Source organism: Miniopterus schreibersii (genome assembly GCF_964146895.1).
Source record: "Miniopterus schreibersii genome assembly, chromosome: 15".
In the NCBI taxonomy this organism is placed as follows: Eukaryota; Metazoa; Chordata; class Mammalia; order Chiroptera; family Miniopteridae; genus Miniopterus; species Miniopterus schreibersii.
The window spans coordinates 7,903,595-7,929,888 of record NC_138115.1 but is presented as its reverse complement, the minus strand read 5'-3'; the positions used below and the strand labels follow the sequence as shown (position 1 = coordinate 7,929,888).

Sequence of the window (26,294 nt, the reverse complement as noted above, 5' to 3'; positions counted from 1 at the left end):
ACTCCTGCAGGCGGTGTCTTGGTACTGGCTCTGGGTTTGGGGGCAGACTCTGCTCTTTCAGATTGTTGCAAATGCAGCCTAACCTTATGATGATAAAGGCCAATCAAAGAGCCAAAGGAGTAGAAAGGAAAAAGGGACCATGGGGAGCAAAACTAAAACTAAAACTAAAACAGCAATGACAACAAGTGTAGTTACATAACCAATAGCAATGTGTGGATCTTGTTGAGATCACAAGCTAAGCAAAAGAACTATGAAAAGGCATTTTGGGGACAATCAGAAAAATTTTAATGTAGGAACTCTTTGGGTGATATGGAGAAATTATTGTTGACTTTGCTCACTGTCATAAATAAAGTTGTAGTTACATAGGAAGAGATCTTCACCTTCCAGACAGGTATACTGGAGTATTTAGAAAGAAAATGTCATACCTGGGTTTAGCTTGAAATACTCTAGCGTAAAGGAAAATTAAGGAGCAGATGTAGAAAATTCTTTGTCATTGTTAAAGGGAGATATGTTTATTTTATAATTGCCTCTACTTTTTTAAACTTTTTTTTTTAAAAACAAGATGAAAAGTAAAAAAATCTCAATGAATAAATGAGAACAAATGAAAGCAGAAACCGTTCCTATATCAGAAGTCCCTTCTTACTATCTTTCAATGACTTTGTTGGAATAGTGCACTACAGATTCCAATGTTAAAATAGCACTATTTTTATGTGAATGCCACAAAAAAGATAAAGCTGAGGACATAAGCTCAAGAATTCAGTTATTTAAAGCAGCATTTTTCTAATAATTTACAAAGGCTCTTAGAGGTCATTGCTTATATTGGCTGTTTATTAATCATCAAGTCATTGAGGGATATAAAAAACAGAAAAAGGTATGAAGAGTGAGGAGGAACAAAAAGGGGCACATGAAAGGAAATTAAGTCAAAACAATCAACCCCAAATGGCAGGAACCGTCTTTAAAGGTGAGGGGGTCCCGGGCTGCAGTGCCTGCGCTCACTCCACGCCGCGGCCGAGCTCACTGACCAAAGGGGGGTCTCTGGGGCATCTTCCTCCCAGGGAGCTGGTCCAGGAGTGGATGACCCACCATGGCTTCTCAAGTGTCGCCTGTCCTTGTAGTCACAGACAGAGAGGTTGAGGGAAAGGGTCTGAGGATGTGAAATGTGTGGGAAAATGGAGGCTGGCTAGCTTCTCACAGAAATCACTAATTAGCCAACAACCACTGGCCTGCTTGGGCCCTGCCGGGACTGAGAGGTCAGCCAAAGCTTCTGTCACTGCCTGGAACCCTCAAGCTGTCCCAGACTTGTTTACAGAAAGCCCCTCGGAGGTCTGCTCCTCAGCTCGTCTCTCACTCCATGTGGGCCCCACTCTCAGGGCAGCTAATCTAATCAGCTAATCTATGCTAAATTATTAATGGATCCGAGAGGTTAATGTGTAACAAGCCTACTCTCCAACCGAGGCCTGCTAGAGACACAAGGCCTAGTGAGTCATTAGAGTCTGGGTGGGAATTCCGGGCACCAGGCAGCCCTCCTCACATCAAATCAAATTCTAGAAAGGCATTTAAAAGATCCTACCAGAAAAAGTAATTCATATGTGAATACAATCGAATCAACAAGGAGATAGGCCAAAGAATCCTCTACCTAGACCAGGGCAGAAGGTTATGTTTATGAGCTTTGTGACCTTGGGTAAGTCAACTCTGCGGACTTCTCTGTGTCCGTTTTCCCAACTGCAAAATCGAGGCCGAGGTAGGGATTGAAACACATAATCCACGTGAAGCATGTGGAACAGTGCCTGCCACACAATGCACGCTCAACAGACGTTAGCCATTGTTAGTGTCATGTAGAGATTAGATTAGATGGAAGTCAAAAAAGATGTTCTGAAATCTTAAGTGAAAAGGATTTTTAGATGGAAGCTTCTTCCACGTGCATTTTCTGGCCCAAGTGTAGCACATGGAATCCGATCTGGGTTCAAGGCAGCCCCACTTCCTCCTAGCTGCGTGACTGGACGAGCTGCTCAACCTTTCCGAGCTGTGATGTTCGTGACAGCCAAACGATGATAACAATACCTAGGCTGCAGTGTTGATGACATGTGACAATATTCAGAACACGTGCAGTACTGAGACCCCATATGCACGTAACATGAGATGAGTCCAACAAATGATGACTTTAATTATCACCTTATATTGTTCAGCCTTTATGATCATTTCCTCGGGAGCCCAACCAAAAAGTGACAGTACATTCTAACGAGGGTGAGAGACGGAGTCCCCAGTCCCACCATGATAATCCCAAGGTCAGTCCAATAGGTACAAGACAATTTAGCAGGGTCAAGAGGAACCCTCAGCTTTGGCCAGCCCGTGTTCTAAAGAAGTAGCTACAAAGCAGGATTGTTATCTGTATGGTGTGGAAACTACCTCTGGGATCTTGGCTGTTGGTCCATGGTGAAAAGTGCCGTGGGATTACAAGGTAACTACATGCTACTACACTACAGAATCATGGCAAAAGTTTAAAAATATAAAATGCACAGGTCGAGATTGCCTACGTTCCTGACAATCAGAAATAATCCCTGTTAGTGTTTTCATACATATTGCTTTAGATGCTTTCTTTCCACACCCATGTACCCACACATACTTCATTATTTAAAGAAAAAGAAATCATACCATATACACTGAATCATCACTACCTATTCACTTAATATACATATTTCAGTGTTTGTTAACATACATCTCTGCCATCATTTTTAATGACTGCATAGGATCTATCAAATGCACACCTCACCTTCCCCTCCTCCCTGATGGGCACCTAGGTTGTTTCTAGCATTTTCCTATAATAAACAACAATGTACTGAATATTCTCCCATAAACACCTTTACACAATTGTCCAATTATTTCCTTAGAAGTGGCATTGATGGGTTAATAAGTGTATAATTCTTAAATGCCTCAAGAAACAAAAATAGCTGGCCTTGCTGAGATGCGAAGGTGAAAGAGGTCTTTTAGTAACAGAAAAACACTGTCTTCTACGCCCAGGCAAACAAAGGAATCTTCTTTCTGTTGGCCCACTCCCCTGCCTTTCACTTACCTACCAGAAAGCATGTCTATCTCACTGATAAGAACTACTAAATTCCCTTGTGCAAAATTCAGGGTCAAATAGAGACTGTCCATGTGACAGAGCTTGGGATTTCATCTGGAAATGTGAAGTGAAGGATGGACAGAAAGTGGCTTACAGAAGCAACAAACACTCCTGAATGGTTCCCAGGGGCCGGCCACTTTGCCCCTGGTGTGTGGGGCAGGCAGAGGGCTCAATGAACTCTACTGGGGACCTATTGTGTAGGGAGCACTGTAGTCACAGGGCACACCATGGGAAAGAGAAAACCCCACACCCCATCCTGAATCCTGAGGAACTTAAAAACAGGATGAAAATCACAAGTAAATGCAGATACACTCAAGAAGCCCAAACGCACATGCACATAACCAATAATGGCAAAACAGACACTGCAGGAAGGACAGCCACTGGCAAGGAGAAAGTTTCAAGAAATAAAATCTTCAAATGCTGCATTAGGTGCAGAGGACATAAACAGAAAGCAAGGGCTCTCGGCCTTGCCACTGGCCAGCAGGGTGACCTTGGACAAGTCCTACAGCCCTTTGTGACCAGGTTACCAAGAAACTCTAAGCTTGATCACAGGAACCCGGCTAGCTTTGGTTTTTGGTATTTTGAGTTTTCTTCCCTTGCAATAGTGTTTTAATTTCTATTTTCTATGATCTTTATATATAAAAAAGTCTGCCATTCAGTGATTGTCTTCCATCTCTAGACACTGTTCTTGGAGTCTTCATACTCAGTCTTGACTATACCCTCGGAAGGCGCAGGCTATTCTTAATTTATGCTCTAAATGTGGTTGAGGTCACACAAATAAGTGGAATAAAGATGATTCCTGGTATTATCCTCATGGCACAGAGGAATTAATAAGTACTTTAAGGCTGGATGAGTAAATGCACACATGAATGAGTGAATTAAGTCCTAGATGCCTCTCCAAACCCATGAAGTTTTCACTATATGACTCCCCCACACATGTCTTTTTAACATGTTATCCCAAAATCTTTTTTGAAAATTAGACATGTATGAAGAATCAGAAATGAGCAAGACTTATGTTCTATCTGTAGGCAGTAGTCTAAGAGCCACAGTCCCCTTGCCTGGGCAGACTCCCCCTGATCCAGCAACTTAAAGGGTTACACTTAGCTCAGCAGGGAGCCTGCAGGGGTCTGTTTCAAGGCTTGAGCTATCTTAAATTCTGATAGGGTATAACTCCTGGAAATATATAACAACATCCTAGGACTAGTTTGCTCATTTGTACAGAATTAGCATAGTGGCCTAGAGATGACTGCTAAGGTTTCCTCCAGCTCAAATATTCTATCATCCTCTGAGAAGAGAAGACATAGAAAACAATAATGGAGAAAGCCAAGTCCGAGGCAAAGCAAGGGACAAGCTATGGGCAGTGGTAGTTCCTTAAATCCAACTTTAGCAGGCACTCTCATGTTTAGTTGAAATTCTGAATCATTTGGAGCACTTACTAAACCTACCAACTCTCCTCCATCTCTCTTGGCTACAAGAGGGGTTTGTTTGTTTGTTTGTTTGTTTGTTTGTTTAAAGAATCTGCATTTGTATGAGGCTCCCAGGATACTTCTAAAACTTACTCTTGGTTACCACTCCCTGCTCTAGGGGGCATATCCTTGAAGCAAATGGACTGATATTTACAGGGAGGATGTTCTCCTCTCTGGCCAGAGGGTCTTCTCCTATCCCTCATCCATATTCACTCCCTGTGCGAAGGCTAGTTGGTTTCAGAGGTTTCCATGACCTGCTGGCCCATCCCTCTAATGGCTGCTGGTGACTGTGCCATACTCCAAAGTTCCTTCCAACTCTTGTGAGCCCCTGCATCTGAACTGAAAGAAGGGGTGCAGGAGAAACTGCAGGAGAGAAGCCAGAGTGGCAGAGTCCAGCAGCAACCTTTGGAAGAGCCAACCGAAGCTGCTGAGATGACGGCGGGGCTCGCCACACCGGTCACTGACAGACCAAAATCGGAAGGAAAAATGAAGGTTGGGAGTGGTGACGTGCAATGTGGAACTTAAAGGCCCCAAAGCCAATCATGACCAGAACCCAAATAAGCTTTTTTGGAAAAAGTCAGGCATCTTCCACTGTCCTCAATCTTCACCTTTTCAGATTCCCTCTTCTTTGTGTTTTTAACAAGATTTGACAATGACTCGTCCTCTAGCCCAGAAAATCAATCAAATGTCCACTGACTTGGGTAGTTAATTAAAAAATAAACCCTGCGGGTATTTTTGAACGATGTTATTGTCTTCTCCTCTCGCTCTCTCACTCACACACTCCTGCACAGAGAAAAGGAGCCAGGAAGAAGGCTCAGGGGCGTGCCCTGCGGCCTAGCTGTGACACCCCCCGGTGCACCCCCTCTGAGAGCTCAGCTGCTCTACCCGGTGCAGCGCAGGTGGGAGCACTGCCCACCTCACAGGCTGCGCTAAGGGGTAAGCGAGGCAGCGCAGGGAAAGCGCTCTGCAGGGCGCCCGGGGAGAGAGGACCATAGCGAATGGCAGTTTTAAAAAAATGCTTGTTTGCTGCCACTTCAGGGCAGAAGAATGGACAAAGCGCCACTGTTCAATAAACTGATCAACGAAAATATTATCAGAGCATCTTTTGAACACATATTAGTGAGACAGAAAGGGAGGAATCATGTGTTTCCTATCGCATGATATATGTGTGTGTGTGTACGTATGTGTGTGTGTGTATACATTTATATACATGTATAAAATATGCACTTGCTAATTCAGATTTGGGAAGTCAAGAAGCAAATGTCGATGTCCTTACTAGCATGGTCAACAAAATGTGATAAATGTCTTCCCGCTGAACTTGCTAACAGCTGGCAGCCTTGGCATCATACAATATTGATTCTAAGTACACTCCTTTCATCCTCCCACCCCACCCCTTGGCTCTTTAGAGCATCTAACAGACAGAATATTTCAGTTATAGTCCACCGAGCCCTGGGGGTAAGAACACAGAACTGGATTGGATAAAGCCAAAAGTCTCACAATGCTACGATGCTACTCTCTATGACTTTGCCACTCCAGGCTATAGGCAGCCAATGTTCTTTCATTAAGGGATTCACTTTAGAAATAATAAATCCAGGAGGGAACAGGACACTACACCCTGCCGTAGTGGAAGAACCTGAATCGGATATGAGATGAAACAAGGGATTGTTTGGGAAACATTTTAGGAAACTACTTGTTAATCTTGAATTTTGGTCTTATTTGGAGATGCCAGAAAGACCCTGAGAAGTTATTTAATTCAGAAAAGCAATTTTAAAAATAAAATATAAGCAGAAGGATGCCCTGGCTGGTTTGGTTCAGTAGTTAAATCATCAGCAAGAGGACCGAAGGGTTGTGGGTTTGATTCCCAGTCAAGGGCACATACCTCAGTTGCAGGTTTGTTCCCTGACTGCGTGTGGGAGGCAACCAATCAATGTGTCTCTCTCACACTGATGTTTCTCTCTCTCTCCCCCTCTTTTCTCACTTCTACTCTCTTTGAAAATCAATGGAAAAAATATCCTCGGGTGAGGATTTTAAAAAAAAGTAAGGAGATGGAGCATTAGCTGGTGTGGCTCAGTGGTTAGAGGGTTGGCCTGCACACTGTAGGGTCGAGGGTTCAATTCCCGGACAAGGGCACATACCTGGCTGGGTTGCAGGTTCGATCCTTGGCTCTGGGTCGGGGCACATGCAGGAGGCAGCCAATCAATGTGTCTCTCTCTCTCTCTGTCTCTCTCTCTCTCCCCCCTCCCCCCTTCCACTGTCTCTGAAAAACAATGGAAAAAATTTCCTTGGGGGAAAAAATTGGGAAGATAAAGTTTTAAAAACAGTAAGTCCAAGAATTTTTTTAGAAGTATATTAACAAACATTCTAAAGCAGAGGACCATATTGAGGAATGATTTCTAATAATAAGCTATCATCACAGAGAAAGTAACCAGGTATCAAAGACAGGAAGGGTTGCTTTAAGACCACAGATTGACAAACACGGGCAAGCATAAACCTTCCAGGGCGCCAGAATGACAGACATACCCCTGACAATGGCCAAGCGCGTGAACATACAGCCCCAGCGCATCTGGCCAGGATGGAAGGAAATCTAGCTGTGGGCAGAGGCGCATCTGATAGAAACCTGACCGTGCTACCCACACTTCCAGTCCCACATTTCCTGAAGCCACAGAACATGAGCTAAACTGAAGCGGAGAGGAAAAATCCCAAGGAACACATAGTTTTTATGAGTTCCATTTGTAAGACTATTTTGCAACCTTACATGATAAAAATAAATAAATAAGTAGAAAACAAGAAACATAAGCAGTTGCTGACTGAAGATATGGCCATAATTCCCTAGCACATTTCTCAAGCTTATGCACGTTAGCAACTTCAACAGAAGAGGCAGCTCTGCCCGAAGGGCGCTTGGAGTCACTGCTATCTGGGTTTGAGTCCTGGCCTTGCCACTCATCAGCTGGGCAACCTCAGACAAGTTGCTAAGACTCTTTAGCTTTCACATCCGTGCAATGGGGATGTACCTACTCCACCTGAAGCTCAAGGCAGAGACGATGTAAATGGTAGCCAGCTGTGGCCAGTGACAGCTCCATGGTTGTAGCAGGACAATCAGCCGCCTCACAGAGGTGGGACCTCTGCTGCAGCGAGAAGCACATACCTGGGGTGCCGCAGGCCTGCCTCCCCGCGGGGGGCGCGGGCTGCGGGCTGCGGAGCCTGTAGACCACATGGGGCTTGTTGTGTTCATCGTCGTCGGCCTGCTCATCAGTGGACAGCAGTGGTTCAATAAAATAATCCCCGTCGTGGGACCGGAACGTGCCCAGCTGCAAAGGAAGCAGCGAAAAGCTGATGTCATAAACAATGAAACATTTTCAAGCGGACACGGTGCCATTTCACCCGATCCCTCCGTCGTGAGGGCTGTTAAACGGAAAACGACACGGGGAGAAGCAGTTCACCCTCCTTTGCCGCCGCACCAGTTCCTTCTCCTCGGTTTGACTCTACTGCACCGGCTCCCCTAATCTGTCTCTAAGGAACATTTCTCTGGTGCTCAAGTCCTAATCGCAAATTCCCTTCTACAGGCTGTTGAAAGTGAGTGTTTCTCTGTGTGAAGACAGCCTGCAAATGTAGGCCCCAGTGCGAGCCCCAAGGGAAGAGCTGACCATGAATTCAAATTCAGGAAGCATATGTTGACCACAAGGCACTCAAGGCGGTGCTACCTGTGACACTAGCACATGAGTCTCTCACCACCCCTTCCCTTTGCAATAGGGAATGAATGGGTGCAAGGCTTTGGAGTCAGGCTGCCCTAGTTCCAGTCCCAGCACAGCCACTTACCTACCCACATCGGGCAGGTTCCTTAACTGCTGAGCTTCAGCCTCCTTGTTTGTCAATTAGGGATAAAAATACTTACTATAAAGGGTCATCCTGAAGATTAAATGAGATAATGCATTTAAGTGCTTAACAACGTGACACCTTGTAAGGCTTAGAATACGTTAGTGGCTTTGGTGTTTGGTGTTAGCCTCCAACCAGGATAGGTTTGTGTTTGCCAATGGTTCTGAGCACCTTGAGGGAGGTAACTCTTCCTCCTGCCCTCCCCACATACCCACAGGTTTCGCAAATAATGATGAGGCCTCAAGGTTGAACCACCCAAACAAAACATTACAAGGTTACTGAAGAGTTTGCCGTGCCATGCAATGCTTAAGGGGGAAATCAAGCCCTTCTCTCATCTGCACTGTTCCTTTTCCTGCACTGGAAACAAAAAGAAGGGAAAAGAAAACAAACAAACACAAAAACAACAGAGACCTTTTCCCTTCCCCTGGACACAAGGGAAATGGCTGTCCATAAAGGTCATTAAATCATCCAGAAATTTGTTAGAAATTCAAATAATCAAGCTCCACCCCAAATCTTACCTACTGAATCCAAACCTCAGGGCAGGGCCCAGGAACTGGAATTTTAATGAGCCTTCCACAGTATTCTTATGCATGATAAAGTCTGTGAAGCACAGGTTCCCAAACCCAGCTAACCTTCAAAATTGTTTGGGGACTTTAAAAATTCAGTTTTGAGGCATTACCCCTTATCTGCAAATTTGGAATTTCCAGGGGTAAGGTCTAGAATCTATGTTTTTAAAAAGTTCTCCACCTGATTTAGGAGACACTGGATCAACGAGGGGGGCAATTCTGGTGTGGACAAACTAAGCAACAGAGTAGCTGGTTTCTGGAGAAGTGATTGAACAAATTAGTCTCACCCAGGCAGCTCTCTTTGTTTTCAATACACAACACCGGTGTTCTCTGAACACAGCGCAGGATACATACTACCCTATGTAAAACCTACTAGAGACAGGCCATAAATACTGGGGGGAAACCTGGGAGTTTATTAAAAGGGAAACCGAGGCCCAGAGGGAGGAAGTGACTTGTCCACAGTTCCCCTTTGGTGGTACAGAGCAGCTGAATAGTGCCAGTGCTGAATCTAGAACTCGGGTGTCCTGACTTTAGTCCAGTGCCTTTTCATTTTATTTTATTTTTATTGTTATTATTTTTAATCCTCACCCATGGATATGTTTTTATTGATGTTTAGAGAGAGAGAGAGAAGAAAGATAGAGAGAGAAACATCGATGTGAGAGAGAAACATCAACCGATCGCCTCCTGTACTTGCCGGGACCAGGGATCGAACCCGCAACCTTTTGGTGCACAGGATGACGCCAGCCAGGGCAGTGCAGTATCTTTTTAAATGAAATTCTCTTTAGGAATATAAATTCAGTCTCTGAATGGTTAAGAGCATGGGTCAGAAAGGCTGGGTGGGAACCCCAGCTCTGCCACTTAGGAGCTTAGAGACCTCAAGCAAGTCTCCAACTCTCGAAGCCTCAGTATCCCAACCTGTAAAGTGGGTTGTTCGAGGACTGGACTGCTGTGAGGATTTTGCATGACGATGCATAGGCAAAGTACTCATTACAGGGCAAGGCACATAACAGTTCACCGAATAGTATCTACATGGTGCCAAATTAATTTTGTTGTTGATTCACAAATAGTTATTTGATCTAAGAGTAATCCTTTCTTGGTGACTATGCACCTATGATATATATAAGGCTCCAATACAGGAGAGAAATAAATTGATGCCGATCCTGTTGCAGAGGAGAAAGGGACAGAGCATAGCACACCAAGAACTACAATACAAGGGAGAGCACACAGGAGCCATAAGAGAAATACACATGCATCTGTGAAGGTGAAGCGGGAGACATGACAGCAGTCTCTAGGGCCAGAAAGAGGTTTCCTGGGAAGGAGACAGCTAAGTCACACTTTAAAAGAAGGGCATGATTTGAGTATGAGGAACAAATAAATCCAAAGGCCCAAAGGCAGTGAGGCAGGATTAGGATGGGAGGGAAATTCAGAAAAATGAAGCAAAAGCAGATTGCCTGAAATAGAGGACTTGTAGAGGAAGAAAGCTTGAGAGATGGCCCTGGACGTGTGGAGGCGAGAGGGGTGAGCAGATGCACTGGAAGCGGTCTGAAGCACCGGCTGGAGGGTATGGTTGTTCACTAGGCAGGGTGGAGCTATGCAGTCAGCGAGCAGGGTTGTGATGTCACCTCGCACCCAGTCACCATTAATAGGTTAATGGCAGAGATTAGAGACAAAAGATTAGAGGAAAAAACAGATAAAAATATTTCTTAGATATCAGTCCAATGAGAGAGTGGGAGAGAAGCAAAGAGGGCTAGAATTAGGGTAGGGATGCTCAGAAAAGCTAAGAGACACATCTGAGATGGGCTTCAGGGAGACTGATACTTTACTGGTGAGGTGCGGGTGTGTGGTGATGGGAGGGAGGGGATATAGCATGGTCCACTCTGAAAGGTGAAAGAATTCCTGGGAGATTTCTCGGATGGGCCGCGAGGAACATCACAGTTCCACGGCTACAAAAATGATAAGGGGAAGTCTTGGGGCAGGGGGGAGAAGGTAAATTCCAGAAGGAAGACAAAGGGGCGAGGGTTTGGGGGAAGATTAATCACTGAAGCGTGCATATATTCAAGATGTATGTTAGAACTGCACCCCTCCTCCAAAAGAGGCAGATTGCAAGTTAAATGCAATATAAATACGGTTATCAGAGTCTGGACATCTTTCTGAAGTCCCGGCCCTCAGCTGCCGAAGCTCCTACTCGCAGTTGCACGTGTGAGCTACTACCTAAAATTGCCAATAGAAATGAAGGTCCTGCGCAGCAAAATATTCATACAACTGCTGGGGCCACTCGGCGGGGTGTGGAGGCGGGAAGGGGGAGGAGTAAAGGCTGTTTACCAACGACGTACTGACGCAGCCCCATCCCTTAGGTTCTGAAATTGGGGGTGACAGTCTTGGGATCTGCGGGCGAGCCGATGCCCTTGGTTGCGCACCTGCCTCGCGCGCACAGCGGCCGTAACCTTCGGAACAGGAGGATTCCCGGACTCCAGCCCTACCCAGGTATCGAGGCAGCGACGACTCGCTGCAGCGCCCCCTCCGCCGTCGCCCAACGCCGTCTCCGCCCACCCACTCTTCCAGGCGCGCAGCGGCTCTCTGCCGGGGTTCAGAAGGGCTCCCCCTCTTGCCAGCATCCCAGCCGGCTGAACTGCACCCCTCACAGTCTCCAGGCTTGCCTCGCTACCCGCCCGACCCCTCCGGTGAGCGGCGGAGACGGATGCGACATCCAACCGAGGACCTCTGGACGCATTAACAGCAGCGCGTGGAGGGGACAGCCAGCACCCCGGGTAAGTATCCATGTTCCCACTTTTAAAAGATGACAGTGGGGAATGTGGGTGCTTAGGGGAAGACTAACGTGCCACCCGGGCGCCGGGAGCCGGGCGAGCCTGACCCGGGAAAGTTTGTGCGTCATACGCGCGCATGTCGCTTGAGAAAGTCAAGGACTGCTTGGGCCAGAATCTTACTGCGGGTCCTCAAACGTCACCGTGGGAGAGGGCAGAGGCGGTGGAGGGCAAGTTGGGGGGAGGGTAGTAAACAGAGGGGCTGACAGAGGGGCAGGGTATCAGCTCGGATCCCCCGCTAAGTTTATTTTGCTGCGCAAGAAGTGGCCGCCCCGCCCTCCCTTCTCCAGGGAAACGTGCGCCACAGGCTCCCTCTTCTGATTCCCAGTAAACTCCAACGGGTGATAGAAGCCCTAGAAAAACGGAAATTTCGTCGGGTCAGCCTCTCTGGGCTCTCCCGCAATATTTCTGCTCCTCCGTGCCACCCCACGACCAGGGTGCAGGGTCGTTCTACGCCGCACCCCGCTGCCAGGGTCCACCCGAATTTCAAGCTTCCGCGGCAGGCTCCGCCCTCTTCCCCGCCCCCTCCCGCCCCTTCCCCGCCCCTTCCCCGCCCCCTGAACCCTTCCGTTCCCAGACGGGACCTGTTCCCTATCAATCCTGTTTGGCCTCAGGGCTCCTGGCGCGCGAAAAAAGGCCGAGAGAGAACGCTGGGACTCTAGATTACGCACCGCCCTCCACCACACACAGAAGGAACTCCCGGGACCCGAGCCTGGGGATTCTCAGCCCACTCCCCCCAACTCCAGGCGCACCAATCACGAGTCGGGCCCTCCCTACGCTCAGCTGCTCCTGGGCGACCGAGTTTGGAAACCAGCCTCCAAACCGTCACCCGAGCGTAGGCAAAGCAGCCGCGCCGGGTTAGGACCCTAGAAAGCTCCAAAACTCCAGGACCCCGTGGGGGCGGACGCGTGCTCGCCTCTCGAGTGTAAGTCCACGCTCCGGGCTTGCCACCCAAAGCGCAGGACGCAAACGAGCTTCCAGCTCATACTTAAGAGCAGAGCGGAGACTCGCCGTGGTGAGGATCTCAGGCCACAGAGCAAAAGTCTTCCAGAAGCGGGCGAGGGGAGAGGCGGGGCGCGCGCCCACTCACCATTCCCGAGCAGAGGCTGATGACCGCCGTGTGCTCGGACTTGGTATTGACGTGGCCTTTGTAGAAACAGTGCTTGAGTTCTGCTTCCTCCTCGGAATAAAATTTTGTCTGGTTCCCCTCGGGCGCGCCGACGAGGGTGACAGTGAACAGCGGAGCGATAAATCCAGCATGGGCGGTGAGATTAAATAGAAACTGCTGGCCGAAGGCGGAGAGGCTGTAGTGCGCCTGGGAGGAGGTGGAGGAAGAGGAGGAGGCGAAGGCAGGCCAGGGGTCAGAGGCAGAGTTAATGCTCCGTCGCCTTCTTTTGAAGTGCACGTTCGTGGGAAAGGGTTCTCCGAGAGCGTTCACTCGGACGGGAGACGCGATTTCGTATTCGCGCAGGGTCTCTAACAGTTTCACTGCAGAGAGAAGCAAAGATACATAAACCAGTAATTCAGTTTTCTGCAAGTTTTAAATTAAAATAAAGTTGAGAGCTTTGTCCTGAGTTGTTTTCCAGCGGGCTGTCTTTTCCCCATTTGAATCAACCCCTTCACCCTCAGTCAGTGGACAAATATTTGCTGAACACCTACTGTGTGCTAGGAAGAGCCAGAAAATGTGTGAGGCGCGGAGGATGTTTATACCATTAGGAGCCAGAAAAAAATGAACCAAGTTAGAGGACATAAAGTAATATCAGATTCTGACAAATACCCTGAATAAAGTAAAACACACTGCTGGCTGTTGTCCCCAGGTGGTAAGTTATGGTAGTTCGGGGCACGGGAGTTGGGAAGGGGAAAATCCAGGCTAAAAGCAAAGGGTGTGGAGTTCCTGCCACAGCGTCCCTCTCTAGAAATTGGCTGGGAATGACCTAAAGAAGGCAGAGGCTGCAAAGCGAGAAATAATTCTTTCTAGGAAAAGGAAAGAAGCTTCCGCTGCGGGGTGCCCGCTCCCGGGCGCGGAGGCTGCGGAGTTGGCGACACTGGCGGAGGGGTCCCGGGGGCCGAAGCCGCGTTACCTTGCCTCTGGTGCAGCCTGTCCTTGCGCACGGCCGCCGCGGCGTCTGGGCTCGCCATCTCGGCTAGGTCCCGCACCAGGAGTGTTAGCAGTGTGGCCCAGGATACAAACTGCATGGTGCTCCTCACCCCTCCCCGGCTGCCCCCCACCCCCTCCCTCCTGCCCTCGGAGGCTGCAGCGGCGACCCGAGGCTGCGGCCGCGTAGAGCGCGCGGAGCCCGGAGCCCGCCACCAACTTTTGACTTCAGGAGTCGCTGAGGTCCCGCCGCGAGGGTCTGAGCAACACCGCTGCCTGCCGAGAGCCGAGCCGCTCGGGCCGCGGGAGGAGCCGCAGGAGTAGCACTGGGAGGACTGGGGCTCGGCTGCTCGGCCGCATAATGTCCAGGGGACGTGTAGGAGAAAGCGTGGACCGTGCGCTTCCAGGGGCGGCGGACGCCCTGCGCTGGCGGGGATAGCGGAGCCGCTTCTTGAAAGGGGGGCGGAGGCAGGCGGGCGAGGGGTGGGCGCGCTCCTCCGCCGCTCAAATGCGCCGGTGCCGCCTCTAAGGAGGGAGGGAGGGATCGCTTCCTTCCAGACCCTTTCCCCTGCTTGGCTGGCCCTCGCGGGACTCCCGGCCTGCCTCCGGCTTCGAGGGGGCGGGGGGAGGCAGAGGCTCCGGGAGCCCCGAGGCTGCAGGTCGCGGTCTCGCCACCGCGCGAGGAGCTTTTCCGAGACCCCTGCGGGGGGAGGAGAGCTGAGCGCGCCCCCTCTGTCCCGGCGCTCGCGCGCTCGCCGCCTCTGCTCGCTCCTCTCCGCTCCGCTCCCTTCCTCCTTCCCAATCTGCCTTCCTCTCCCCACCCCCTCCGCTGCCTCGCCTCCTCCCCCCACTGCGCCCCTCCAAGCTCCCGGGTTTCTTTTCCTTTTCTCTCTCTCCCTCCTCTGTTACATCTTTTTGCAGCAGTCCTCTTGCTCTTCTCGCTTCCCCCGTCTAACCCTTTCTTTTTGGTTTCTTACGAGTGAAAGTGGCCCCGGGCAGGAGCGCCTTCCCTTCCTACGGTCTCACTAGGGACGAGATTTGTCACCGGATTGCCCCAAGTTAGGAGTTTTAGTGATGGGGTTCCTAATCGTGCAGTTTGGGGTGTGTTTCAAGTCCTTGGTCTTCTGAAAGTTTCGAAAAACTTTCAAGCTGTGCTTTCCCTAGACGCTGGCTCCATTCTGAGAGGGTCCATAGTTTTCTGTAGGTCCCGACCCAAAAAAGGTTAAGAACCACTCTGAAAGGCGCGGGGGCGAGGGGGGGGAGGTCTGGGGGGAGGGGCTGAGCGCGGGCCCCGAGGGGAGACGCCGGTCCTTCGGGGGTTTCTCAGTCACTTCCGCTCGCTCCGCCCGAGATGCTTCCAGCGGCGCGCAGAGCTGACACTTCGTCCTACACCTTCCTCCGCCCTGGGACGCAAATTTAAAGTCAGAAAGTAAGCCCGAGAGGGGGGACGCCGATATGTGACTGCCTGAGCCTGTGTGCAGATTGTTTAACCCTTTACCAGTCCTCAGGAATATAGACTGCGCTAATTTCAAGAGAAAGGAAATGACAAGTTTTGTAAAAGATACGACTAGTGTGTATTTGCCCAAGTTTCCCAGAATCAGAGTTTTCTGTTGCTTAGTAGGCTGGCACTCAGGGTTGAAAAGAACAAGATTGCCAATACCAAGGACCAGCATGCTAGAAGAATCCTCTCTTCTGGAAATATGAATGCATATACTTCTCCTGGTAGAAGGAAAAATAACTTGGCAAGACAGGAATATCCTCAAGAAGTTGCTAATCCAAATGCACTGCTATTGCCTTTATCCAACGGTAGTCCTGGAATTGATATAATAGGTAAATACAATGGTGTATAAAGATAGTAAGATAGCAACACCTGCAGAGTACACAGTAAGAGATTTTTAAGGGAAACATTTAAATATTTTTCTTAAACCTTCAAAATAATTCACTAAAATACATTTCTTCTAATGCACGATCTTTCTTCTCCTTATGTAATAAAATTCCTCCCAATCACAGCATCTGGGAGTTCTGAGAGTTTAGCAAGGAACAGAAAAATATCAAGAAATCAAACTATTAGCTGATCGTGGGGAAAGTATTCTAGAACTTGCACTATAAAATTACTAAACTATATAGCACTTTTACAGACACATAGTTGAATGGAACAGAATAGAGCCCAGAAGTAAACCTATGCATACATGGTCAATTTAATTATAACAAAGGAGCCAAGAATATACAATGGGGAAAGGAAAGTCTCTTGAATAAATGATGTTGGGAAAGCTGGACAGCCACACACACGCAAAAGAATGAACCTGGATCACTATCTTACATCATTCACAAAAGTTAACTCAAAATGGATTAATGATTTGAACATAAGACCTGAAATCATGAAACTCCTAGAAGAAATGGGGTTGATCTCCTTGACATAGGTCTTGGTGATGATACTTTGGATTTGGTACCAAAAGCAGAAATAAACAAGTAGGACTACATCAAACTGACAAGCTTCTGAAAGGCAGAATAAACCAGCAACAACAAAAAAAGGCAGCCTGTGGAATGGGAGAAAATGTGTTCAAGTCACATATGCCAGATAAAGGGTTAATATCCAAAATAGATAAAGAACTCGTGTAACTCATTAGTAAAACAAGACACAAAAAACAGTCTGATTAGAAAATGGAAAGAGAATCTGAATAAATGTTTTTTTCGGAGAAGACATACAGATGACCAGCAAGCACTTGAAAAGGTGCTCGCTCATCCCATGGAAATGCAGATCGAAACTACAGCGAGATGCTGCCTCACACCTGTCAGAATGACTTTTATAAAAAAGATGAAAAATAGGTGTTGGCAAGGATGTGGAGAAGAGGGAACCCTTGTTGGTAGCAGTATGGAAGTTTTGCAGAAAATTAAAAGTAGAACTACCGTATGATCAAGTAATTCTACTGGGTATTTATTGGAAGGAAATGAAAACACTAACTCAAAAAGATACCTGCACCCTCGTGTTCATTGCAGCATTATTTAAAATGCTCAAGACATGGGATAACCTAAGTGTTTTTCAGTGGATGAACGGGTAAAGAAAATGTGGAATATACATATATATGATGAAATATTATTCCATCATCAAAAAAAAAAATCTTTCCCTCTGTGACAACATGGATGGACCCTTAAGGGCATTATGCCAAGTGAAACAAGTCAGAGAAAGATAGATACCATATGATCTTATAGGGAATTAAAAAAAAAAGAAATCATAGATACTAGATACAGAGAACAGATTGGTGGTAGCATCAGGTGAGGGTGGGCAAAATGGGTGAAGGTGTTCGAAAGGAACAAAGTTCCAGTTATAAGATAAATAAGTTCTGGGGATGTATTGTACAGCATGGTCGCTATAGTTAATCATATTCTATTGTAGATTTGAAAGTTGCTGAGAAAATAGATCTTAAAAGTTCTCATCACAAATGAAAATCTGTGGTCATTTCACAATGTATACATAAATCATTATGTTGTACAGTTGAAACTAATATAATATGTCAATTATACATCAACTAAAAAATTAAGTTTATAAAGGATTAAAAATAACAGTTTTTAATATTTCCCATTAAACAATTTTCTTCCGTTTTCATTTAACCAGTCCTGATAAAGGACCTAATTATTACATGTAGGGCCAGAAGCCTCCTTTGTTTATGCTCTCTTTAGCTTACTTTCTAGGATTTGGTTTTAAAAGATGAACTTTGTTTACTGTTGTTTAAAATTGTTCCTGATACAACCCAATCATTTCACAAGAGCTGCTAGGGAAGGAAAATGCAAAGTAGCTCTTGGTGACCTCCGGGGGTGACCAAGAGGCTGGGTTGCTGAATTTCTCATCCTCAGTCAGTCTATTAATCCTTTCTTAAGTATGTTTGTTGCCTCTAAATTTACATCCCTACGCAAGTCTCAAAGCATCTTAGGAAGATGTTTGAAATTATAATTGAATAGAACAATTGAGCTATCCAAATAATTCAAGGTTAAGATATTTTGTCTGAATAATAATCAGCTTTTATCTAGTACTTACCTTGTGCCAGACCACGTGCCAATAGAAGCATTAAATGGAATTCTTACAACAGCTCTATGAGCAGGCGGCCTTAGTAATTTTCTTTTATAGATAAGGGTATCATGGTCTAAATATGTGAACTGATTTGACAGTGGTCCCCAACTAGTAAGTGAGAGACATAATTCAATTTCTGTTAGTTCAAGTTCATAATTATTATCACATATAATGAATAAATGATCAGAAGTGTTAGAAGTGTTGCTAGGTTTGGGGAGGTTTGGTTTGGGAGAGGGTGACTAAAATCTCCTAGAGAATTGCCTCGATTTTCTTTTGTATGTATAATTTTTTTGGCTCTCTAACTCCTTTTTTTAATTGTTGTTAATGCTCATCCGAGGATATTTTTTCCATTGATTTTTAGAGCGAGTGGGTGGGGAGAAGAGAGAGAAATATCGATGTGAGGGAGACACATCCATTGGTTGCCTCCCACGTGTACCCCGACCTGGCCAGGGATTGAACCTGCAACCCAGGTGTGTGCCCTGGACTGGGAATCAAACCTGTGACCCTTTGATGTGTGGGCTGATGCTCTAACCACTGACCTGTACTGGCCAGGGCTCTAACACCTTTCTCTGATGCTGAATATTTCATGGTAACATCTTAGTTATTTCATTGATATTTCACAACTTTTTCCTCAGCACCTAGAACAAGTCTGGCACATAGTAGGTGCTCAAGAAATGTTTATTGAATAAATATAACCCTTCTACTTTGATTCAACTGTGATAAAATGACTTCTTTAATTCACACACACGTGCAGTCTGGAGGTTGGTTCTATAAATAGGAATATAGAATTGCCTGAGTTCAGGGGGTAACGTGGTTTCTATAATAAATTGGACCATCACAAAAGTTTTCTCTGAAAGAAACAAGAGCTTTTTATTTATTTATTTATTTAATTTTTTTTTTTTTTTTAATATATATCTTTATTGATTTCAGAGAGAGGGCAGCAGAGGGATAGAGAGATAGAAACACCAATGATGAGAGAATCATTGGGGATGGAGCCCGCAACCTGGGCAAGTGCCCTGACCGGGAATCGAACCTCGATCTCCTGGATCCTAGGTCGATGCTCAACCGCTGAGCCACGCCCGGCTGGGCAAGAGCTCTTTAAAGTTACCTAGAGTGAACAGAGGGACAGTTTTTAGCCCATTTTCTTCCCCCAGGCTTTACTGGAATTGAATGTTACTGTGGGTTTAGTGGAAGACTTCTTTGGCTGATTCTTCATTAAAGTGGATCCCAGGAAAGTGGTGATTGACACTAGTCACTAGGGAGAGAGAATCTGGTTAATGGAAATATGAGAAATCATATCACAAGCAACTTTGTTTTCAGAACACACTGAAAACAACTGGAAGGAGATTTGAAGCAAAGCTATTTATTTCCACAGAAAGGGAAACCCACACCGAATCAGGAAGAGACCATGGGGCCAGAATTGAAGGGAATAGTTTCCTGAGTGGTCAGCAGTGGGTGGTTTGTGGAGCAGGTAAGCCCACGCGACTAGATCCCGCAGGACTCGGGGGCGTGACGCGCCCAGCAGGGAGTGGTGTGGCAGCGCTCCGTGACCTTGGGCAACGTCCTCTCCGACCCAGTGCCATGTTTGCAGAGTGGAAGTGGGGAGGAACCGTGTCATCTTTTCTGCCGTGTGGATGAATGATCCTAATGTACTTTTTAAATTAAATTTCTTTGGGTGGCATCGGTTAATATTCTATACATTTCAGTGTAGAGTTTTATAATACATTATCTGTGTATTCCACTGTGTGCTCATCACCCAAATCGAGTCCCCTCCTGCCAGCGTATATTTGACCCCCTTACTCTCTTCATCCCCCCACCCCCCTTACCTCCTGGTAACCACCATTCTGTTGTCTGTGTCTGTGAGTTTGTTTTGTTTGTTCATTTGTTACTTTTGTTTTCTATCCCACATGAGTAGAATCATATCATTCTTGTTCTTTTCCATCTGACTTATTTTACTTAGCACCATCCTCTCAAGATCCATGTTGTTGCAATTGGCAATATTTTATCTTTTAGGGATTGAGTAGCATTCCATTGTATATGTACTACATCTTTAAACAGTCACCGGTTGAAGTTTGCAAACATGCTTGGCTGCTGTGAAAGGAGCATATATACCATTAAGAATGAGTGTTCCCGAATTTTTCAGGTAGATACGCAGAAGAAGGATTGCTGGGTCATCTGGTAGCTCTAGTCTTAGTTGGTTTAGGAACCTCCGTACTGTTTTCCATAGTGGCTGCATCAGTTTACATTCCCACCAGCAGTGTAAAGGGCTCCCTTTTCTCCACACCCTCGCCAGCACTGATTTTTGTCTTGTTGGTAATAGCCATTCTAATAGGCATGAGATGGAATCTCCTGGTTTTGATGATCATTTCCCTTACAGCTAGTGAAGTTGAGCGTCTTTTCATATATCCATTGGCCGTCTGTATGTCTTCTCGGGAAAAGTTCTATTCAGGCCCTCTGTCAATTTTTTAATTGGGTTATTTGGGGTTTTTTTGTTGTTGAGATGTATGAGTTCTTTATATATTTTGAATATTGGCCCCTGTAGACTACTGTCTGGCACTATACACAAAAATTAACTCAAAATGGATTAAAGACTTGAATATAAGACCTGAAACAATAAAATATATAGAAGAAAACATAGGCACTAAATTTACGGACCATGGTCTCAGAGGGGTTTTTGTGAACTTGACCCCAAAGGCAAAGAAACTAAAGCAAAAATAAACAAATGGGACTACATCAAACTAAAAAGCTTCTGCAAGGCAAAAGAAACCATCCGCCAAACAACAGGCAACCAACCAAATGGGAGAAGATATTTGCAAGCAGTACCTCTTAGTGTATTTTTTAAAGTCTTCCAAATACTGACTTCAAGCAAAGCATAATGTACAGAAAGTTATGATGTTAGTGTACTGTGAGTGTACTGAAAGTTACACGGAAATTACACTGGTAATGGCAATAACATAAGATTCTTTTCATTGAGTTCCTACTTTGCACTAATTATTTAATCATCCTAGCAGTCCTGCCACCGGGGGTTTTTCTCCCCAGTTTACATATGATGAAAATAAGACTCAGCAGACTTAGAGGACTTGCCCAGAATACAGAGCTAGAGTGTGCTGAGTTGGGATTTGCACTGGGGTCAGGTTACTTCCAAAGCTTGTGATCTCCATTAATCAGAGTAGCCTAGTAATATAAAAACATCCACTGAATTGTTCTTTTTTTTAAAATCCTCACCTGAGGGCATGTTCATTGATTTTAGTGAGAGAGAAAAGGGGAGAGAGAGAGAGAGAGAGAGAGATGGATGCGAGAAGCATCACCTGGCTGCCTCCTCCGCACGCCCTGACCGGGAATTGAACCCGTGACCCTGCGGTGTACTGGACCGCACCCCAACCAGCTGGGCCACGCCGGCCAGGGCTCACCTAATTGTTCTTGATCATTCAGCCTCTGTACTTGGCCTGATGAACAGGATCTGTAAGAACTTTTTCTTTTTCTTTTAATACTAAATCTAAAGTTCTAAATAACTTTTCTTGACCCTGTTTTTAAGTTCCAGTTTTTAAGGTGGCTCCATATGGCTAGCTATGGCAGATCTACAAAGTTGCTCGCGCACCAGGTGCTCCTTGCTTACTTGTCATTCCAGGAGACCACACTTTCACTATTTCCCAGGTTTGGGATCCTCAAATGAATCCCGCTAATATTGCCTTGAGACTCTTTAGTCTACACCCTCTTTCCCCCCTCTAGTATCCTGTGGAAGGAGACCTTCAGACCCAGGGTTCAGCATCACAACTACAGATGATTCAAGAGTGCTGGACTTCTAGCTCGGACCCAAACCACTCTTAAAGCGAAGCCAAATGAGAAAGCAATACAAAGTGTGGGGATACCGTCTCACCAGTGCACTTGCTAAAAGTGCGCATTCAGCATAGACAGTCATCACAGGTAGTGCACATGGAATCTGATAACTCGCAGAGTATTTTGAGGTGCTCCAGGATTTCATGTTCCCACTGAGCCTTGAACTTCTCCTGCCCTAGTTTGTTTCACACTATTTGTTGTTGTTGCTTAGTGTCCTATGTTAGACTTTAAAATACATGAGGCAGCCTGGCTGGCATGGCTCAGCGGTTGAGCGTCGACCCAGGATCCAGGAGATCACTGTTCCATTCCTGGTCAAGGCACATGCCCAGTGGGAGGCGTGCAGGAGGCAGCAGATCAGTGACTCTCATCATTGATGTTTCTCTCTCTCTCTCTCTCTTCCTGTCCCTTCCTATCTCTGAAATAGATAAAAGACATATTTAAAAAATAAAATAAATACATGGGGCAAGGGGCAAATCTGTCTCCCTCACTGCTGTATCCCCTTGGTGGCATGTAATAGGCACTTAATAAATATTTGTTAAGTTAGTGAATTAACTACCACCACAAAATTGTTTCTAATTTTTAGAGTGTTTCTTTTAATTTATAAAAGTATTCTTTCATACACACACACACAAACACACACACACATGCACTTGCACATGAAATATTAGAAATGACTGAGGTCACCTCTGCTCCTCACAGTATCATTATTCATGGGGCACAAGTCCTGCTTTAATCAGAATCTTATCAAGATTCCTTTTTTTTTCTAGAGTAGAAATTTCCAGAGCTAGACTTTCCCCAAAGGCTACTTCAGAATCGTGAGCACGGCTAGTAGGAAAGCAACACTGTAGGCAGGTCACATATCCTTTCCATATCCTGAAAACAGGGTAACCATAGCTGTCTGCCTCAGGGGGATGCTGTGAGAATGAATTGACCCAGGAACGTGGTGGCGTAGTTGCTGGTATAGAGCAAGGGTCTCTGAATGTTCCAGTCAGTGGCCTCACTCTGACCCAGCTGCCAGTGAGGAGTGGGTCCTGACTCAGGTAACAGAGAGGGGCGTCTGCAGCCTCCCCCCCGCCCCCCCCCCCCCACCCATCTATGAGCCTTTGTTCCCTGGGGAAAGGGGACAAGCCATGCATGAGCTTGTATTTCTTCAACTGTGTGTTTTTCACACTCAGCTTTGCTATTAGCTTCCTTGTCATTTTAAAAATGTTTTTCATTGTTTTAAAACAGCTTTACTCACCCTTACACTCTGCTTAAGTTAGCATTTCACATAAGTCCAGTTTAGCAGTTTTTCAATTACTAAACATTTTTTCTGGCAGAATGTTAAAAATAGCTGAAATGTTTTTTAAAAGCCTGTTTTATACGGTAAACAATTTTTACATATGCAAAAAAGTCATTTCCTTTGCCAGCTCAGTTGCTTAGTCAGTTGTCTGTCCTAATGGTACATATTATAATAATGACAAACCTTAGAGATTGCTTCCCACTCCTAGGCACAGTGGGTGATGCTGTATTCAGTCCCGATAGCCTAGCAAGATCGGAAAGCCATGAGCTCCACCCTTCAGAAGAGGAAATGAGGGCACAGAAAGGGTAAGCCACCTGCCAGGGTTGCACAGCTAGTGAGTAGCTAAATGGGTATTCAAAGCCAGGCTTCCTGACTTCCAGGCCTGTACTCTTAACCCATAACATTATACTGACGGTCTGTCATATGTATTTATGCTTCCTTAAGCTCAGTACAGGATGAATTATGATGCTTAGCGCAGCAATCACAAAGAATGGAAACTCAGACATTAGTAGAAATTCAGATATCAGGCCAAATGGGAGAGGAGGCCAATAGGAGGGCCGGGGTTAGGGTGTCAGTAACGTGTGGTTGGATTCTGGACAGCCGGTCAGGTGAGGTTCAAGAGAGTGTCTTTCCGGCACCCAAAACCACTCATCCATCTGATAAGACTGGAGCTTCAGTGGTCTTATTGCTCCAACCACCCTTTTAAGCTCCTGTGGCTCTGAGGTCAGCCCGGTGTCTTTGTGTTGTTCAGGCTGTGTTGTGGAACTTGCTATGAAAACAGCTTATGGCCCTGGCTGGGTTTGCTTAGTGGTTAGAGCATTGGCCCATGGATTGAAGGGTCTTGGTTCATTTGATTCCTGGTCAAGGGCACATATCTCCTTTGCACGCTCGATCCCCGGCCCCAACAGGGTGCGTGTGGGAGGCAACCAATCGATGTGTGTCTCTCACATCGATGTTTCTCTCTCTCTCCCTCTCTCTCTCCTTCTCTCTGAAAAACAATGGGAAAAATATCCTCGTGTGAGGATTAAACAAACAAAAAAACAAACAAACAAACAAAACAAAGCCTGCATATGGCCAAGAGCCCTGCCTTGGAGTTATAAAGGGTGCAGTGTTTCAGTTCCCCATGATGAGCTTATATGGAGGCCCACTACTACATCGAAGATTTTTCAAAGAACTATTCCAAATATCTCGGCCACTGTCACTCCCAAGGGCAATGGAGAGGGGCTGGGGCAGGGAAGAATGCCTGCATTTTCCAAATTAATGTGAAAAACTGTAGGTTCATCACATGTATCACCTTGACCTGGTAATGAGATTACGTGACATCAAATAGGCCCCTGTTATAAATGGTATATTCACCATGCACTGCCTTTGTATTAATTGGCACCAATAACACAAACTAGGATGCTTCCTGAAATGTAAGCCTAGCAATTAGTGCCTTGTCAAGCCCTATCAGATGTTGGCAAAATAATTGGTTTTCCCTTTTTTTCCTCCCACTTAAAAACAGGTCTGACTGTACATATAGGTGGCATTCATGGCAAGTATAACTGGAATAAACTTCAGCTGTCGTTGGCTCTGGGCAAGAGGTGCAGTAACAAAAAGCAAGTGTGTGGAGCCGTCATTTTCTTTCAGGCACTCTCATCACCGTGGTGGTGGCGCCTGAATTCTGGTTACAGTAGGAAACACAAGTTCACCCACACCAATTTATCTATTTATTTATTTATTCATTAATCCTCACCTGAGGATATTTTTTCCACTGATTTTTTTTTTAAGAGAGAGTGGAAGGGAGGGAGGGAGGTGGAATAAGAGAGAAAGAGAAACACTGATGTGAGAGAGAAATAGCCATTAGTTGCCTCCCCCACATGCCCCGACACCCCGACCTGGGCTGAAGAGCAAACCTGCAACCCAGGTACTTGCCCTTGACCGAGAATTTGAACCCTCAACCCCTTTGGTGCTCTGGCTGACACTCCAACCATTGACCACGCCGGCCAGGGCAGGCCAGTTTCTTCACATCAACACTCTTACAGCTGATTATTGGTTCATTCGTTCTGAACACAGATCTGGACCTCACAGAACTTCTGTTTGCTCTTTTCCAACAAAACAGAGGTTGCAGTAGAGAAATAGCTCCCTCAGCAGCGACCTTGGTTCTTGTGTCCAGGAGTAGCAGAAGTCCACCAAATAAAAACATACAATTCAAGACCCTCTCCTCCCCACTTCACTGATTAGGTGAAAATGAAAGGGAACCAGCCATCAAGACACAGAAAGTGCAATTAAGTTTTAGGCAATCATTAAAATTGTTAAAGAGTAAGGGAGAGCTGCTTTTTGCACATAAACATGTCCAAGATGTATTATTAGGCAAGCTAGTTGCTGTGTTGTTTGTTTAATTGGGTCCTATAGTAGTAAAACCAAAATAAAATAGCAATAACATCTCAGCCTCTGCTAGAATAGGACATGTGTAGAAAAAAGTCTAGAAAGATGGACATACATTAAGCTATGATCAAATGACTATGATCTCTGGGACTGGGAATTATGGAGATATTTTATACTTTCTACACTTCTAGGATATTCCATATTGTCTGATTATTTTTACAACAAGAACAAATACATTTCTTAATGAGAAAAGTAGTTTTTTTTAAAGAGACTATATATATACACATATATATAAAAATAAGATTGTACCTTATTTTATATACCTTACAGGTATATAAGATTTATATACCTTACAGGTATATAAATCTTATATAAAAATACCTGTAAGGAATTTTTTTCTCATAAATTCTGTATAACTTAAGCTTTTACTATAGCATTCAGTGTGTGTTTCACAATTTGAAAATAATCTTATATATTGTATATATGTGACTCAACAGTGCGAAAAGATTCGTAATAGTTAAGTCAGGCTCTTGGGGAGAATTTGAGGGATACTAGTGACTCTTCCATTGAGTTTTTTTAGAGACAGCGGAAGGGGAGGAGGGGAGTAAGAGAGGGAGAGAAACACTGATGTGAGAGAAAAACATCGATTGGTTGCCCCCCCCCCCCACTGGGGTTGGGATCAAACCTGCAACCCAGGTACGTGCCCTTGACCTTACCTTGGTACTTAGAATTCAGTAACCATGGCACTTGCTGTTTGGTAACCATGTATTTAAAATGGGGATGGAGACTAATACCCCAG

The 26,294-nt window shown here is 45.7% G+C and overlaps 2 protein-coding genes across 7 annotated transcripts in view; one reads left to right on the top strand and one right to left on the bottom strand.

The window, feature by feature from the left end:
- The window catches only part of ADAMTS9 (ADAM metallopeptidase with thrombospondin type 1 motif 9), a gene marked incomplete at its 5' end in the record, with an annotated part of 155,750 nt that extends 141,706 nt beyond the window's left edge, over nt 1-14,044 (bottom strand). For all 4 annotated transcript variants that reach the window (XM_081159306.1, XM_081159308.1, XM_081159309.1 and 1 more), the window contains 3 exons: nt 7,733-7,895; nt 12,939-13,336; nt 13,930-14,044. In XM_081159306.1, coding sequence (XP_081015432.1) covers nt 7,733-7,895; nt 12,939-13,336; nt 13,930-14,044 — 676 coding nt within the window. The remainder of the gene's footprint in view (nt 1-7,732; nt 7,896-12,938; nt 13,337-13,929) is intronic.
- Nucleotides 11,331-26,294, top strand: part of LOC308567592 (uncharacterized protein) — a 239,278-nt gene continuing 224,314 nt past the window's right edge. For 2 of the 3 annotated variants that reach the window (XM_081159312.1, XM_081159311.1), the window contains exon 1: nt 11,372-11,794. In XM_081159312.1, coding sequence (XP_081015438.1) covers nt 11,426-11,794 — 369 coding nt within the window. In that variant the 5' untranslated portion in view covers nt 11,372-11,425. Of the gene's footprint in view, nt 11,795-26,294 lie in introns of all 3 variants that reach the window. The other variant, XM_081159310.1, reaches the window with a different exon arrangement.